Raw genomic sequence first — 15,938 nt, 5'->3', positions numbered from 1 at the left:
TACTTTGTGTTACTATGCTTTTCACTGACGTTAATGAAGCTGTAATACTTGTAGGTAACTCAGCACAACACTTAAAGCTGAATTTACAGTAATTGGCTAGGAAAAAAAGTTGCTACCGTTCCTCTTGGTCGGTCCCTTCTCTTTGTTGTAGCCCGACTCGGCCAAAAACAAAGAGCCAGACATATCGAACAAGTCATCAATCGATTAAAACGAACTTTTAACGTCTATGTACATTATGCTCTAATGCATGCATGGTGGAATCATTATTTAGCCCGAACAGGTCCGAAATGCATTGAAAGAGGAAATCTTTCCCACTTCCACATTGGCTCTCTTGCAATGGAAAAACTTAACTGTTACATGGTGGAGTAATTCAATCAATCCACGAAAATCCTATTAGGAGACCATCAAACGTGTTTCCAGGGAGATGGAGTGAAAAAAACATAAATATTTGCAGTATCACACTTGAGAGGTTAAAATGAAAGCATGGTATTCATACTGGTGGGGCAGCCAGCGGGTTATGGCATCAAGTCTAAAAACTTATAGGTTAATATTATGAGTGGAATAAAAGTGTAGCTTCAGACATGTGCCAACCCAAAAGCCATGAAAGTGCTGACGGAGGTAAATGTACTGTAGACTACAGCCCAGTTCAACCCAGCAAGATCCACACTTTCATGTTTCATTTTACTTCATGGTGGATGGTAATAAAATACTTTTATAAGATGACAGGAAGACATAGCTCCAACTTCCCTTTTGATTAAAATGGGCCCTTCAGACAAGAAAGCCAGTTTGACTTCCTGAGTCTACAGTAAGCCTTTAAGGTGGGGCAAGATATATCCACGGTTTCAAAATAACAAACACACATACAAGTCGCTGTTGGCACACAGTGTCAGGAGCACATTACTCAAACTAATTTTGCATAATAATATCTGTAGGACTCTTGTCATTACTTAATGACTTCCTAAGCTCCTCATAAACAAGTTTAAAGCAGCTTCTCTAAAAGGAAAAGATTCTTCTGAATGATTTAACTGTTGTAACAGTACAGGACCCACAAAACTGACCAAAAAAAAACCCTCATGACTTTACTTCTGCTAACAGGATTGTGGTGTAGTGTTTCTTAGCAACAGCACCTGTGCAAGGGAAAGGAGTGGGCTGCAGTATATTCAAGGTAACTTCAGTACATATTAAAATCTAATGACATGGTGACACAATGAAAAACACTCAAAGGCCTGCATAACATGAGTCAAAGGGAGTGAGGGAGAAAGTTGAAGGAGTGGATATTCAGTTGGGCTCAATGGTGGTTTCACATCATGGGAAAATCTGTGAGAGGGTTGGAAACGTGGGCATAATATGCACATCCAGGCAGGATATCCAGAGCCTTGTAAAATTCCAGCCAGTAATTCTTGTAAAGCTTGCATGTGTTTACTCAACAGCGTGCCTCAATGTCGACGGCTCCCATTGGACCACTGGCCCGAGCTTGCAATTAGGATCCAGAGTTTGGCAGATATTAATGATGCCATTGAGGAAGGAAATGGCCGATAGGCTTCTCTTCCACAGCAGCCACGGCCTCTTGTTTACTCATCACGTCAGACGTTCTTAATCATGGTCCTCGGGACCCCAAGCTCTGCTGGTTTCCAGTTTAAGCAATTAGGTACGGGCTACTTTGCACATGACATGAAAGATGGATGCAATTAAGTACCTGATAAGACAGACCAGTGTTTTTCGAACAGTGGGTCAGGACTCTACCCAGGGCCCTTTCATGTAATGTGAGGGGCCATAAGATGATTTATGAAACAGGGAATAAATATTCAGTACAAATTATTGTGTATTTTTTCTCCTGAAGCCCTTTTAAAAGGAACATAATACATTTTTAATGTAAGTAAACATCGAAACTGAAATTGATGAAACAATGCTACTGCAAAGTTACTGTAACACAACAGCAACAAAACAAAGACCGATTTATGTCAAGTGACCAGCCCTACTCAATTACACTGTATATCTGCTTCATTACACTTGGTTTAAAAAAAATGAATACAAAATAATCAGGTACTGTACGAAAAAAGGAAAAATATCCTGAGTTCATGAGAATCCATGTACTCGCTTGAAGATGAGTGCTGTCACACTGTTGCCTGTCTTGCCTCCAAACTGGAAACTGGGTGTAGGCAACTCCTGTACAAACTCAAATCCTGTGAGGCAAGACAGAGAAAATGTGCAGGTTAAGAAATGTGCATTATGCAAACTACCAGAACATCAACATGCTGTCAGAAAAAACAGATGCTAAGAATCCTTTCCTAACCAACTACGGCCATAGAGGGGTTAGGAGGAGCACTGTGAGTCAAGAACTATCCATCCACCATCTGTGGTGCTTCCTGGGGTCCAGTAAAGGCAGGCTGTCAGCGTGACAGATGAGATCTCAAGGCCCTTTGGCCCCCTGCAGGCTCTCGTGAGTGACTACACTGAGAAGAGTGACAGCTACTGGAAGCTTGCCGAAATTCTGACTTGACAAGACTGTTGTTGCCTGCAGCTTAACAACCTGCCAGGTAACTGTAGCAGGAACTGTGTCTTTGTTTTGACTGAAGGTCAGACAACAAAACACACAGATATAAAGATGTTACATGCCACAGAGACACAATTACAAATCACACTGATGCTCATGTCAAGGTTTAACAGTGGTTTAACCCATTTACAACACTGCGTGTATCTCCCTGCTCATGAGACATTAGTATTTTAAAGGCAGTATTGTTTGAATCCATGCTTACTAGTTAATAGTCTTCTTCTTCTCAGTCTTCATTGGTGCATTACAGTATACCTTGTGTTGTGTGTTTTTGCCAACTGTTGATTAGTGGAATAGTGTGACACAGTTGTCAGGAATGTGTATTATGCCACCCCTGTGCGTGTACATGTCCATGCACAGGATAAATAAAACAGCTAATCATCAGGCATACAATCATTAATTTCAGCATTTCCCCTTACCTTCACTGAATCTGTTGAGCAGCTGCTCTTTTGTCCAGTTACAGGAAGTGACAGCGAAGAATCCTTTGTCCTTAAGAGCATCTTTTACAGCTTGGACATAGAGATTTTTGCCCTCCTTGGTTTTGTCTGGATTTAAGCTTATTGCATCGAATGTTCCTTTGTCGATGCAGACATCAAAACCCTTTAGCTCCCCTTCACAGTTTAAGAAATCCATTTCCTAAAATAAAGAAAAACTGAGAGGTTAAGGAAAAGCAACTGTTGATCAACCCTACTGCAATGAGACGTGTTATTATGCCTCACGGCTTGACTTTAAAACTAAATTCCAACTGCTGATATGACAGCAGTTAATTCTGCAGAGGTTGCTGACCTACCATACCACCAGTGAAAGGAGCCCTTTATCTGGACAGAGGGCAGAACACCAGACATCTGGGGAGAGCTCAAGAGCCGCATTCTCACAAAACATGGGTCACAAAACGTGTGATTTATGAAAAAGGATTAACACTGATTCAATGGCCACAGCAATATATTGTTATAACTGACCTGAGCTCAATCTGAGTACGAGTCTGTAAAACGGAATAACTGAAGACGTTGAAGGAATGTATGAAGCAGTAGACAGTGACTAATGTACGGAGAGGGGGTTTGACATGGATTTGAGATTAAGACTTTGAGGTAAGAGACCTGAAGATAAAGCTTTTTTTAATCACGATCTGAAACTTCTCAGTTTGCCTCAGGCTCCGTTTAAGGCTACACATGCACATTCAGACAAATTATGTTGGTATTCTGCAGTATTGAAGAAATGAACAAGATGGAAACGTACAATTTTTCTCTCTCTCCCACACACACACGCGCACACTGTGCTCAAACTGTCCAGCTAAGGTCAATATTGACTTCAGTGGAAGGCTTTCTGCCCAAGCAAAGCACACACCATCAGAGGTGTGTGATGCACATAACTTATATGCAACTGTATCATGCATACAGGAGAAGAAAACTCATTCATCACATCCATTATAGACTGACCAACATTTACAACTTGTTTTTCTTGCATATATAGTGTTAGTAGATGTGTTAAATCCTGCCAGTTCACTGGGATTTCAGGTGGTTTAATCTGAATGGTGGGCAGACTTCCATCACTTTCAGGGCATTCTTCTTATCCAACTCTGCCACATGGTAAACACAGGAGAGTTTCCTCTAACCATCCCAGGCCCAGGTTGGCTCTCAGTAAGCTGAAAGCTATATTGTATCACTGACATTTAGGAATGAAGGGGAGTAATTAGAAAGTATGCCTGGTATCAGTTCACATTTCCCAACTGTTGGTCACCTGTGGCTGGCAAATGCATTGTGATACTAGTGTAAGTTAGCTGTACAGTTATACAATAGTTTTAATGACAAAAATAACTGAACCCACCTTTACGGTGATATCCGTCAAGTCCTCCGCCTGCAGGATATTTCTGGCCAATTCTATAGATGCTGGAGAATAATCTATACCAGTCAGATTCTTGTATCCGTGTTTAGCCTTGACCCACACACAACAAAACAAAACACAAGCAAATGAAGGGCAAAGTTTATCGACTGTTATAGAAATGTTGGAAAAAAGTTGTGGCTCTCTACGCTTTGAAAAACCCAGTTATGAGTGTTTCAACTACCAACATCCATTTGTTTGTAATTCTAGTGAACTGAGCTCTAGAACTCAAACAAGGTGGGCGTGAAATAAAAAAAAGCAACAGTGTCAAAATGTATTTTTAGTCTGTTCACACCAGTTCAACTAAAAAGGCTCCATTTCCAGTGCCGATGTCAAGAATTGCAGCATCTTCTGGAATCTTGGCTTTGTCCATCCATCGCAGCACACGGCTCATGCTTTCCTCACCAAACCTTTGAAGAAAACACACACACACACACACACACACACACACACACACACACACACACACACACACACACACACACACACACTTTAGTCATGAGACAGATTATTGTCCGAAACCAAAAATACTACATTAAACTAATCTCTGGTTCAGTCGTCACATTTTTGCGTTTGTTCGATTAGTTCTGGCAATGACAAACATCTCAATACTCTGTATATGATTACCATATCTCACCAACAACCCCGATGTCTCTGAATGACTCGAGCTCTTTTTGATATGCATGTTCCCAACTGCAGAAAAGGGCAGTCGACAATTAGTTACATACATACTATAAGAACATACGACATGTTGCTATATTAGAAACTTGATGAACTTAAATGAATAGGCAAACAGACAAGTTAACGCTTACAGGGAAACGCATATTACGAAACAGTAGTTAGCTAACTTACAAATCTAAATCTTGTCAAAACTGACGGCGAGTCACACATTCCTTCATTTAACGGTCTGTCAGGCCGTTATTTTCTAGCTAACAATTCAACTTCATTCTTGCTGTCAACACAAGCTGGACGTGTCAATTTTAAAGTTGAGGGTTTGTTATTTTGGTACCACATTGTATATAAATTGTCTGAATTGATGGTAGCTCCAAGCGATACATAGTTTAAGGAATAACGTTAGTAGTCAGTTAAGCTAGCGCTGTTGTTGTCTCTTGACGTTAGCAACGGAGCATAACCCTTACTATTCTTTGGTTCCGAGTCTCGACGGTCCAAAATCGGTATCTGAGTTTCTGTCTTCCTCTGCGTCCGAGGTATTGCTGCAGCCATGCGGGCCATCTGCTAAGACTTCCATGTTGGAGAGGCGACTATCGATTTATCGCCTACAGCTCCCACAAGACATTGCGTTTGAGGAGCGTGCTTGCAACCGCAGGGGGCATCGGGATTGATAGGGATGTTTCCATCATGGCGGCATCCATTTCAGGTTATACTTTTAGTTCTGTGTGTTATCACAGCGCCAACAGCAACTCAGATCATGTAAGTATTCACAATTATGTTGACACACTATTATGCAATGGCTGTTTAAATGTGCGTAGCTCGTCGGTGCGTCTGATCGTTTATCAACACCATTAGTTTGTGTTGTTTTTCAGTGTCATCATCCTGTTGCTGGCTAGCTAGTATTGGTTCCGTCTATTTACCGGCAGGTATGGTTAAATCAAACTGTGCAGCTACAACAATTGGAGGACATGACTGGCAATTTTAAGATGGTCTAATGTGTTGCAGCAGCACAAGTGTTAAATATCCAGCTTTAACATTAGTTACAAAGAGCTGTATACGTGAACACCTGCTACACCGATATGGGAAATGTTGTTAGGAAAGTTTGCGTTCCAGGAAATACTCAGTAGTTAGCTACTTAGCATGTTAGCTAACCTACCAAGTCAAGGGACTTGCGTGTGTCGGTCCGGCTATTATCTAAAGTCACCGCGAGTTGTTATCTGATAGAGGTGTAGTTTTTCACTAAAATTAGCTTACCCAGTAAATTTCCTAAGTAGGTAACATTAACTGGATTTGTTTTTCTCGTTTCCGCATTGCTAGATTAGCTTGTTAGCAGCCTAGCTAGTGTTGGTTCCATTTATGTCAATACCCGTCTAAAAACAGGACTGACGTGCGTTAACAATATTCTTCTTTTTTGCGGGGCTTTGGATTGATCGTTGTAGTTTGGCAGTGGAGGAGAAATGCTATGTGGTCCGCGTACAGGAAAGAAATCTTTCTTACAAGCGCTAACCAAGTAAACATCAGCGCTGTTTACATGTCTTTTCCTGTTGACAAGACTTTAAAAGTCGGCTTGGGCAGGTGGATAGCGGATCATTACAAGTTTACCCGCATTCTTGACATAAGCAGAAAGCGTAAGACAGCGCTGTTTTAAACCAGCTGCTGTCACTTCTCAGAGATGTTAGCTGTAAAAAGTACACGACTAAATTTAGTCCCATATTTACAAGTTGATTTGTTATTTTGTGTTACATGAGGAAATGCCATGATTATGATTCAGCGATCCCGATAGGAATGTTGTTGCTCTGTACGCACATGTTCAAAACATTTACATGAAATGATCCATTTGGCATTTATATCCAAAGATCTTCAATATGTATCAGTATAAACCATAACCATAATAAACCATAGCAAATCCTCCCATTTGAGAAGCTGTGAGCAGAATATGTTTGTATTGTATTTGCTTGATAAATAACTTAAAAAAAAATGTGATTAATTTTCTGTTAATCAACTAATTCATTAATGGACTATTTATTTCAGGTCTAATAATAATAATAATAATAATAATAATAATAATGATAATAAACATTTTTGTCAAATTGTATTTGCATAGGAGGGCTTCCTATTAGGAGAAGTAAGGCAAGAAGAGACTGTCAGCATCAGCGACACACAGATCAGCAGTGCAGAATTGCTCCAGGTAGTAGGTAAGTCCTGAAAGCAGATAACATAATAACTTTGTGGAATCTTAAGCAAGTAGCAACTGATTAATGTCAGTCTGGCAGAAGCCTTAAGAGACAGTCAAGAGGTTCACAGGAAGATATTTTTACATGTCAAAATAGAAAATAATGTGTAAATAATAAAATGAATGATGTCTGAACTCCATTTTGTTGCTTCACTGTCGGCGTATGTGTGCTGGCTCTGTCACACCATCATTGCCTGCAGGTACACTTGAATTGAAGCAGAGCCGTTGTTAATATTCGTAACAGCTGTGCGGATTCTATTATGACAAGTCTTAATGTCTGCTGTGAAAAACGTATACTCACTTATTTTGCTTCTTATAAGAGCTCTTTCCAAGGTTGTGCAGGTTTGTACAAACTGAGGTTGTTGACCTTACTCCCCTGTTAATTTTGTAGTATCAGGGACAACGTCTTTCATTCTTTAAGCACATATATTTTGATAACATAATGTAATTCCTTGTCTAGCATTGCCCATGCTTAACCCGATGAGAAGTTAAATCTGTGTAGGCTGTGTAAGGCCCTTCATATCTGTTTTATAGACAGTAAACTAACCATTTATTAAAATGGATTTTTTGTTGATGGCTCGTCAAATGAATACTTGATACAGTTGCTACAAAGCACACCTTTCAGTATCAGTCAAGCAGACTGATGGCAACAGGGGACATTTGAATTACTCTGCCAGATTATGGGTGATCATCTGTCAGTATAATTACAAGAGAGCCATGAGAGTCGGTGTTACATTTTAATCGGCCAAAATTTTAAAAGATATTAACAACGGATTAACAGTTTTTCATTTGTGTGGTTTGCTTGGTTTTATTGCATCCTGAATTTCTCCTCGACCCATCAGTCCTATTAGGAAAAGTGTGCTTTGATGCAATGTGAAAAATAACTCAGAAAGAAATGATGCCATTAAGCAGTTTTTCGCAGAGCACTGATCCCTCTGCTTCCCTTTATTCTGGCACAGACGTGTGCAGATTTATGCTAATGAACTCCTTTTAAATATAACTGAAATATCTGTCACTGTTTGTTCCCAACAGAAATCCATAACCATGATCCTTGTGCACAGTTATTTAGGTAAGATATGAGCTTTTTTATTCTCAAACGCTGCTATTATCACCATTCAGCAATGCACGTGCAGTAATGTACCAAAGTGACACCATGAAGTGTATGACTGTAGAACAGACACTGCTTGAGAAGGACAAACAACAAGCCAGCAATTTTGGCCTGATTGTTTCATTTAGGAAATTCCTTTGTTGGAATCCGTGTATTATAAGGTAAGGTAGGTTGAAGTGGCATTTTCTAAGAAAAAGAAGTGCCTTTGTGCAGGGGGGTAGCTTGCAGTATGTAAGTTTTAGGTCACTATAAATACACTGACAACTTCAGAGGATACAGCAGTTTCTTTACACTCTTTTCAGACCATGCTGAATTAATTTGACATTGGACAGTAGATGTCCCCATCTGACAAGTTTGGGTAATAGAAGTATGCCAAGGCGGAGGAGGAGGAGGCTCATGATGACTCACGTTGAACCTGTTTTTTTTCCCCTCTCTCAGCTTTTATGACTACGCAGGCAAAATCAATGAGGAGAATCTCAACAGCATTCTTAAAGATAGGCGGAAAGTGAGTGAATTTTTTCATTTCATTTTAACATATATTGTGGCTGAAGACCTGTAAAATGTCAGTGGTGTCCTCTTGCTGCCTGTAAACCAAGGCTACACTAAAGTGAAATAAGACATCAGACATGAATTTTACTTGTTATGGTTTGGCTTTATTGTAAACTAATGAGTGATAGCAAGCTAGAAGTGTGATTAGCTGGTGTTCCTCAAAGAATAAATTGAGTTTAGTTTAGAAAATTACATTCAAAGTCCCGATTTCAAAAGTTTTGGCTTCAAACAAAACAAAATAAATACAAAATCTGGTATTGAAATGAAGCATTAATAATGTTTCCTCATTCAAGCATTTCAGTAAGTGACTGTATATGTTTCATAATGATTTGGACAGTTTTTTTTTTCCCCAGATATTGTATATTGTGTTTTGCCACTCTTGTACTTGGTACTTTGTCCTGAATGGGGCTGGACAAGTGAAACTTCATTAGATTAAACACATTTTGAAAAATTTGTTTCTTTTTTCACGAAGAACGTCATTGGTTGGTACCGGTTCCGGAGGAACACGCAGCAGCAAATGTCGTTCAGGGAACAGATCATCCACAAACAGCTGACTCAGCTGCTTGGTGTGCCCGACCTCGTCTTCCTTCTTTTCAGCTTCATCTCCACCGCCAACAGCTCCACACATGCACTGGAGTATGTGCTCTTCAGACCTAACCGAAGGTAATTTCTGCATGCTGACCAACATGAGCAGACTTTTGATTCACATAGAGGTATTTTCTGACTAGTTTTTTCTATATCTAAGTTCCCTTTGTACTGGAACGCTTCAATCTGCATGATATCTTTTCAAAAAAATGTAGTGTTTCAGCTGCATTCATTCAGTCCCTGGTTTCATGTTACCTTAAATGTTATCATAAAAATGATCCCCATGCAGTCAGGTGCACAGATTTAAAATATGGGGAGACAGGGAGCATTGATACCAGACTGGGAATTTGCATCAGAAGAGAAAGAGAAAAAGTTTGATTGGTACATTCCTGCTTCTTCATATTGTTCTGTTTTAAACATGTATGAAATTATTTAACACACTGGATTTTTTTAAAGAAGTGTTTATGATTATCAACGCATAACACAGTCAGAAAGTGCTGAAATGGTAACTACGGGGAGAGATTTATCGTTCTTGTCATTGAAGGTTCGTAAGTCACCTGAATCCATCTCACAAAATAATAAAATGCTTAATAAGAGGGAGTTGTGAAAGTATAAAAAGTTCATATTTGTGTTGAAAGTAATGTATGTAGAACTACGGTATGGGTATAGTATGCCATGCTTTAACAGTACTAACAGGTCATCTCCACTCAGTAGGTACAACCAGAGGATCACCCTCACAATCCCAAACCTCGGCAACACAAGCCAGCAGGAATACAAAGTCTCTTCAGTGCCCAACACCTCACTCAACTACACCCAGGTCATCAAAGAGCATGGGTAAGGTTTGAACTCCCAACCTTTGTTTTCTTTTCTGGCTACACCACACCCGTGTCGCTCCCATTTCTGGCTCAGGGTTACTGATGGGGTGCACTGGTGGCAGGGATTTAATGTGGATCTCTGTGGTGGGTTGCAACCCCAGGACACTCAACACCAACGCGTGTGTGAATTAGACCTAGTTTATGCTTGACACCTTGTCCAAGCGGTATCAGCATATCGTTGTATGTGACAGACTCCACGCGCTTCTGCTGGTAGTTCTGTGTCTTGTGTCTAAACCCACTATTTCTGTCATAGAAGGGTGAATACTGTGTGTCAGTGTGATGTAGACTGCAAGGGGTTTAGCCAGGCCTGTCTATCCAGCTTCTGATAAGGTCACTTTATTTTCACCTCAGCTCATCCAGCTCCCATTTTTGTGCATGACAGCCAGTGGAATAAATTAGATTTAGCTTTGATATAGAAGACATCCACTGCTCTAATGCGTTTGTAATGTTAGATCTTGGTGAACAAACTGCATGAGCTTGTACTGTGTGATGTTATTTATTATGCCTTGAATGATCGATACATCTGTTGTGAATCTCTTTCCAGGGCTGAATTCTTTGACAAAGACGGTGTGATGAAGGATATCCGAACAATATTCCAAGTCTACAGTGCACTGCAAGATAAAGTGCAGGTGAGCAACAGATACCTGGTGCATTTTGCCTCAGACATGGAGGGAAATTGTTTGCTAATTAAGCCTGTTTCACACATAGTTCCCAGCAAATAAGTGTGTGTCAGGCACCGCTAGTGATTTTCACTATTCATACTTGCAGCTACATTGAAGGACATTTCTGTCTTGTGCCTTTTTACACATGCCATGGCAATGCTGGAACAGATGGAACACGGTTCCACGTGAAAGCATCTGTCGTCTGATGGACATAACTCTTTGCGTGCTTGCAAGAAATGTTCCTGAACATTTCTGGGATAGACTGCGTGTGTGAAAGGGGCTTTACGTGATTAGCGTGTCAGAGACTTCCACCTGTTTGTCTTGTTTTTAGGCTGTGTGTGGGGAGGTAGAACAAAGCGAACGCGTGAAGGAGAAAATTCAAGAGGATGTGAACAAACTCAAACAACAAATCGCTCTCAGGAAACGCAAGACGGCAGAGGAGGAGAGGAGTACGTACTGGTTTTGATTCTGTGATCTTGAATTATGTCATTCAGTTTCAAATGTGTGGTTTAAATTTAAACAGTCTGTTTTGAGATTAATAGCGAACAGCAAAAATGACGCCACAGTTGTGTAGCATTTCAACTCTTCTGAGTTTTAAATATTTCTTCAGTCGTCCAATCAGACTTGATTTTATATACTCCTTTTTGCCAGTTACATCTTTCTTACTGTTCCCCAGGACTCCTTGAAGCCCAAAATGCAGACTCCCATTCCACTTCAGAGGAGAACATAGAACCTTCTGACGCTTCCCCTCTGTCCAGGATAACTTTCCACACACCCTCTGCCCCAGAGCGACCCAGTACCTCACCTAACCCACCATCTTATGCTGACCTCTTGTCCCAGGATGACTCTCTGCTCTCCACTTCTTCCCCACCTACCAGTGCTGCTCTACTGCCTCGGCCACAAGCTGTGGGCTCTCCGGGACACCCTACCCCTGGCCCACTGGGGATGGGCCTGGGCCTCGGGTTGGGCTTGGGCACCAGCTCTAATCCTGTCACCACTCCCAGCACCCCATACCTTGGCAATGGTGACGGATCAAGCTCTGACTCGTTAGACAGACAGGCTGCGGGGCAGGAAGATGATGAAGACGATGAGGACGATGAGGATGAGGAAGATGAGGACAGTAGCGAATATGAGAACTTAGTGAGTGAAGCTGCTCATCTGCCAATAGTCCCTGCCAGCGTTTTAGCGCAAGGCCGACCGGCTGCCCTTAGTCCTGATGGGGACGCTCGTGGCTCACAGACCACATAGAAACATGCAGGGTGTGATTGGGACACAAATAAGTGACGCACCTTGAGAGATGTGCATCTCAAGCAATCAAAGATAGACAAATATAGACAAAAAGAAGTGCCAGTCCTGAAAGTGAAAGGCATGCGCAGGTGGTATCCCGCTGTGAGTATTTCTTCTTGTCTTAGTCTGATCTCCATTTTAAGGGGAAACGTCGCTATACTTCGCAGGCTTAAAAGTGTGTCTCACTGGGGGGAAGAGTCGTCTTTTCATTTTTTCTTTTTGGAATGGGGTCGGTCTGGGTACTTCAGTGTGAATGTGTCTGGTTTCAGGTTTGGAAGTGGATATTACAGCGCAATTTATGCCAACTGGTTGGCGAGCCAGCTCTCTAAAGGACAGGCCCTTTTCCACGCTTTCCTTATCTTTTTTTGTTTCACATTTGCATCACCAACTCTGAGCACCCACTCTTGCATTACCTCTTGCACTATTATTATTATTATAATTATTTTATTATTATTATTTTGGCTTTCTTTTAAACAAACCATCTAAGAATGCTAATGGGGAAAATATTTTGCGGCCTTCAGACAGTTTTTAAAATTATGTAGGCAAATGGTTGTTCACTTTTTATTTTTTAATTTGAAGAGATATATATGTAATTACAAATTCTTTAACATGCACATTTCTTTCATTTAATTTTGGACTTTTTCTTTTCCATGTTCCACAGTCTTGTCTAATTGATTAAGCATACAGTTGCCTATTTAAATGATGAAGAATAGATTTCAAACAAAATTTACTCTGCCACTTCTATAATGGGTGCTTTATATATACATAAATATATATATATATTTTTTGTCAGATTAACAGTTAATCTAATTTGATTGACAAGAATGTCAATGTCTCGTTCCTCTTGGATAACACTGAAATTGTATGCGCTTTGCTGCACTTAACAAAATTTAAGATTTCTTTATTGTTGTGCTATACCAATGCTGTCATGTTGTGCCACTCGAGTAGTCCTCTTTGACCACCCTGAGCCACACTCAGCTCAGCTTTTGTGCATTGTACGGGGTTCACAGGGCAAACACAATGTACTGTAGCTTTACTAACCAGATGCTTAAGGTTCCCTTTCTGCTGCTGCAACACAGAGAGCTACCACTAAAAAACTGCATCTGTCTGTTGTTCTTCACATGAAAACCTGGCTGCTACTTCCACTTCACAGTGCTGGTTGTCTCCAATACTACTGACCGCGATCATATAATCTCTTCAAGCTCACTTCTCACTGACTTGTTCTCTATTAAAGTCCTAATGGAAGGCTGATACCCCCTGTAGTGTGTGAGTTGTAACCTTGGGAACAGAGAGCGAGCGATCACCTTCCTGTCTTGCATAGTTGACAGCAGACCTCATGTATTCTGACCTGGTTGGGTCAATGTTACGTGTACGGACCTGGATAATGTGATGACAACATCATGACCTTGCTTCAGTATACAGTGCCTTCCACTCAGGGCAGTTTCTGTCTGCACACAGAACACATTCACAGATCTCTCTTGAGGAAAAATTATAACAAATTGTGTTGTGTTTGCAATAATTGACTTCCACCTTTTTTTATTTAGTCCTGCAGTTATATGCCTCTCTTTCCATGATGTGTTTTGTCTACCTGAAACAATCTTCACTGCTTCCCAAAGCTGTTCTCCCTTTTTTCTTTCCCTGACGACTTAAAAGTGGACCTGCATCTCATGGTTGCAGCTGTGACTTTGCTTGCTTTCTTATCTGAAACTGGAATTGTGACTGTAAAGTCCGAGGGAATCTGCTTAGTAGCCGATACTTCCAGCAAGGCAGAGTTGGTGTGATGAGCGTGACTGACATGCAGATGACTTTTTTTAAATGTCTCTTCCATTTGAAGACAACTGAGAAACAAGGTGTGGATTGATTGATGTAGGACACACTCCTTGCATGAACTGGTCAATTCAAGACCTTTCTATTCAGCACGGACAGTCATTTGCACTGCACATGGAGGTGATCAGCGGGTTGCACTCATTTTTGAAATTAAGACATTTTGTGGTGGGAGAAGCTTTGCCTTGTGAACTAGCTCTGCTTTATTTACACAGCCTGTTTGTATGTCATGTTTTCTGCCTTAGGGTCATTTCATTTGCCCTGATGTGTAATGCCAATGCATCACTTATCGGGAACTGGCACTCGAAATGTTACTTAATAATCACTCAGAGTAACAATCACACAATGTTAAAAGAAATGACAAAATCAGTTAGGAGTATGGTTTCCTTTGACTACTGGAATATAATAAGGAAATATATAATGAATGTATAGTAGACAAGGGAGGGGGGTAGCATTTAAACAGCACTTACTGTATAAGCTTGTCTCAGTTGAGTGTTGTGGTGGTATAGAGCAGCAGTTCTCAGTGTTGGTCCTCACTCTTAATCCTGCTCCTCAGTCCCTAGATGATTGCTTTTGAAGTATTTCCCTCTGGCACCCCCAGGTGTAAGCCTGACGTGATGGCCAGAGTGAAAACCAGCAGAGCTCTGGTGCTGAGGATCACTGGCATGAAGCATCAGAGGGCTGACATTGTTAAGATCCTATACCTTTCAAGTTCCAACATAATCCAAATATACACTCGTGTACTCTTACTGTATGGAGTGACCCTTCCCTTCCTTCCCCGAGTGGGCTGTTCATTGCAACATCAACACCTCCCTGAAAGCACAAAGTTCAGTGCACAGCTTAGATCGTCTTAGCTTTTATCTGGATGTGTGTACTTGACGAAAGCAGACCAAGGACTTGCTTGGATGAGAGAACATGGTTCTAAAACTGAGGGATAATAAATGAGACATGCATATGGGATATGATGTGCCTTTGTTTTCTTACCACAGTAAATGGAGTACCTCTTTAAATGTGCAGATAATTTATCCATGCTTTTTTTTTTTTTTTTTAAACAAAATCTTTTTGGAGGTTAATTAGAGACCATAAAACATTTAAAATGACTGTACAATCACTACATATATTTATTTATTTATTTTTTACTTCTTCCAAAGACTTGTGCAGAACCATAACTCATATATTTAGTTTGGATGTGTATTTCTATTTGGAAAACCTACTGGTGCTTATGTCAATGACATCACATTGGAGTGGGAAGGGCTTGCCTGTAAACAAGAATTGCCTCCATGCATACATTTTCCTGTTTAACAAATGACTTGGTAAAGTATTAATCACGGTGCAGATTTATTTTCGGCTTCGGAGTGTGTACATCACTGTCAACAATTCAGCGTGGGGAGCTGTTGCTCAAGCTGTCATGCATTACTGCAGACTGCTTGCTGCAGTATTTTTACGATGACATCATCCCCTTATCCTTTTTGAGGGGTTACCACGTGGCTCCTTGCCAGAGATGCAACAATTTACGATGTGCGAATTAAAAACAAACATTTTTACTGTAAATAACTGGGTCCATCGACAAAAAATAAAATTAATCTCTGAATGGAATAGCTGGTGGTAATACTGTGCCATTCGGGATGATATGCTTTCACGGAGCCTTTTAACAGTTGGAATGAGAGACGTAGAATCTGATTGGTCAATGTCAAGGGATACACAAAAATCTACC

The 15,938-nt window shown here is 40.6% G+C and overlaps 2 protein-coding genes across 6 annotated transcripts; one reads left to right on the top strand and one right to left on the bottom strand.

The window, feature by feature from the left end:
* Nucleotides 1–648: 648 nt before the first annotated feature.
* Nucleotides 649–5,706, bottom strand: eef1akmt2 (EEF1A lysine methyltransferase 2). 4 transcript variants are annotated; one of them, XM_070977633.1, is made up of 6 exons: nt 5,569–5,706; nt 5,057–5,122; nt 4,725–4,839; nt 4,376–4,483; nt 2,971–3,187; nt 649–2,183 (listed from the first exon to the last, which is right to left on the bottom strand). In XM_070977633.1, the coding sequence occupies exons 1-6, from the start codon at nt 5,676–5,678 to the stop codon at nt 2,077–2,079; spliced, it is 723 nt and encodes a 240-aa protein (XP_070833734.1). In that variant the 5' UTR covers nt 5,679–5,706; the 3' UTR covers nt 649–2,076. The 4 variants fall into 4 exon arrangements, with proteins under 4 accessions (XP_070833734.1, XP_070833736.1, XP_070833737.1 ...); XM_070977635.1 differs by lacking the exon at nt 5,569–5,706 and adding an exon at nt 5,282–5,413 and having other exon boundaries at nt 1,809–2,183; XM_070977636.1 differs by having other exon boundaries at nt 1,832–2,183; nt 5,067–5,122; nt 5,569–5,641.
* Nucleotides 5,707–5,776: 70 nt separating this feature from the next.
* Nucleotides 5,777–15,183, top strand: abraxas2 (abraxas 2, BRISC complex subunit). 2 transcript variants are annotated; one of them, XM_070977631.1, is made up of 9 exons: nt 5,777–5,860; nt 7,206–7,296; nt 8,367–8,403; nt 8,881–8,947; nt 9,464–9,654; nt 10,288–10,410; nt 10,996–11,080; nt 11,445–11,562; nt 11,790–15,183. In XM_070977631.1, the coding sequence occupies exons 1-9, from the start codon at nt 5,789–5,791 to the stop codon at nt 12,359–12,361; spliced, it is 1,356 nt and encodes a 451-aa protein (XP_070833732.1). In that variant the 5' UTR covers nt 5,777–5,788; the 3' UTR covers nt 12,362–15,183. The 2 variants fall into 2 exon arrangements, with proteins under 2 accessions (XP_070833732.1, XP_070833733.1); XM_070977632.1 differs by having other exon boundaries at nt 5,780–5,860; nt 10,291–10,410; nt 11,790–12,487.
* The last annotated feature ends 755 nt before the right edge of the window (nt 15,184–15,938 follow it).

This window comes from Chaetodon trifascialis, chromosome 13, assembly GCF_039877785.1.
Source record: "Chaetodon trifascialis isolate fChaTrf1 chromosome 13, fChaTrf1.hap1, whole genome shotgun sequence".
In the NCBI taxonomy this organism is placed as follows: Eukaryota; Metazoa; Chordata; class Actinopteri; order Chaetodontiformes; family Chaetodontidae; genus Chaetodon; species Chaetodon trifascialis.
Note: the sequence above shows the minus strand (reverse complement) of the source record. Positions and strands in the feature narration are given on the sequence as shown.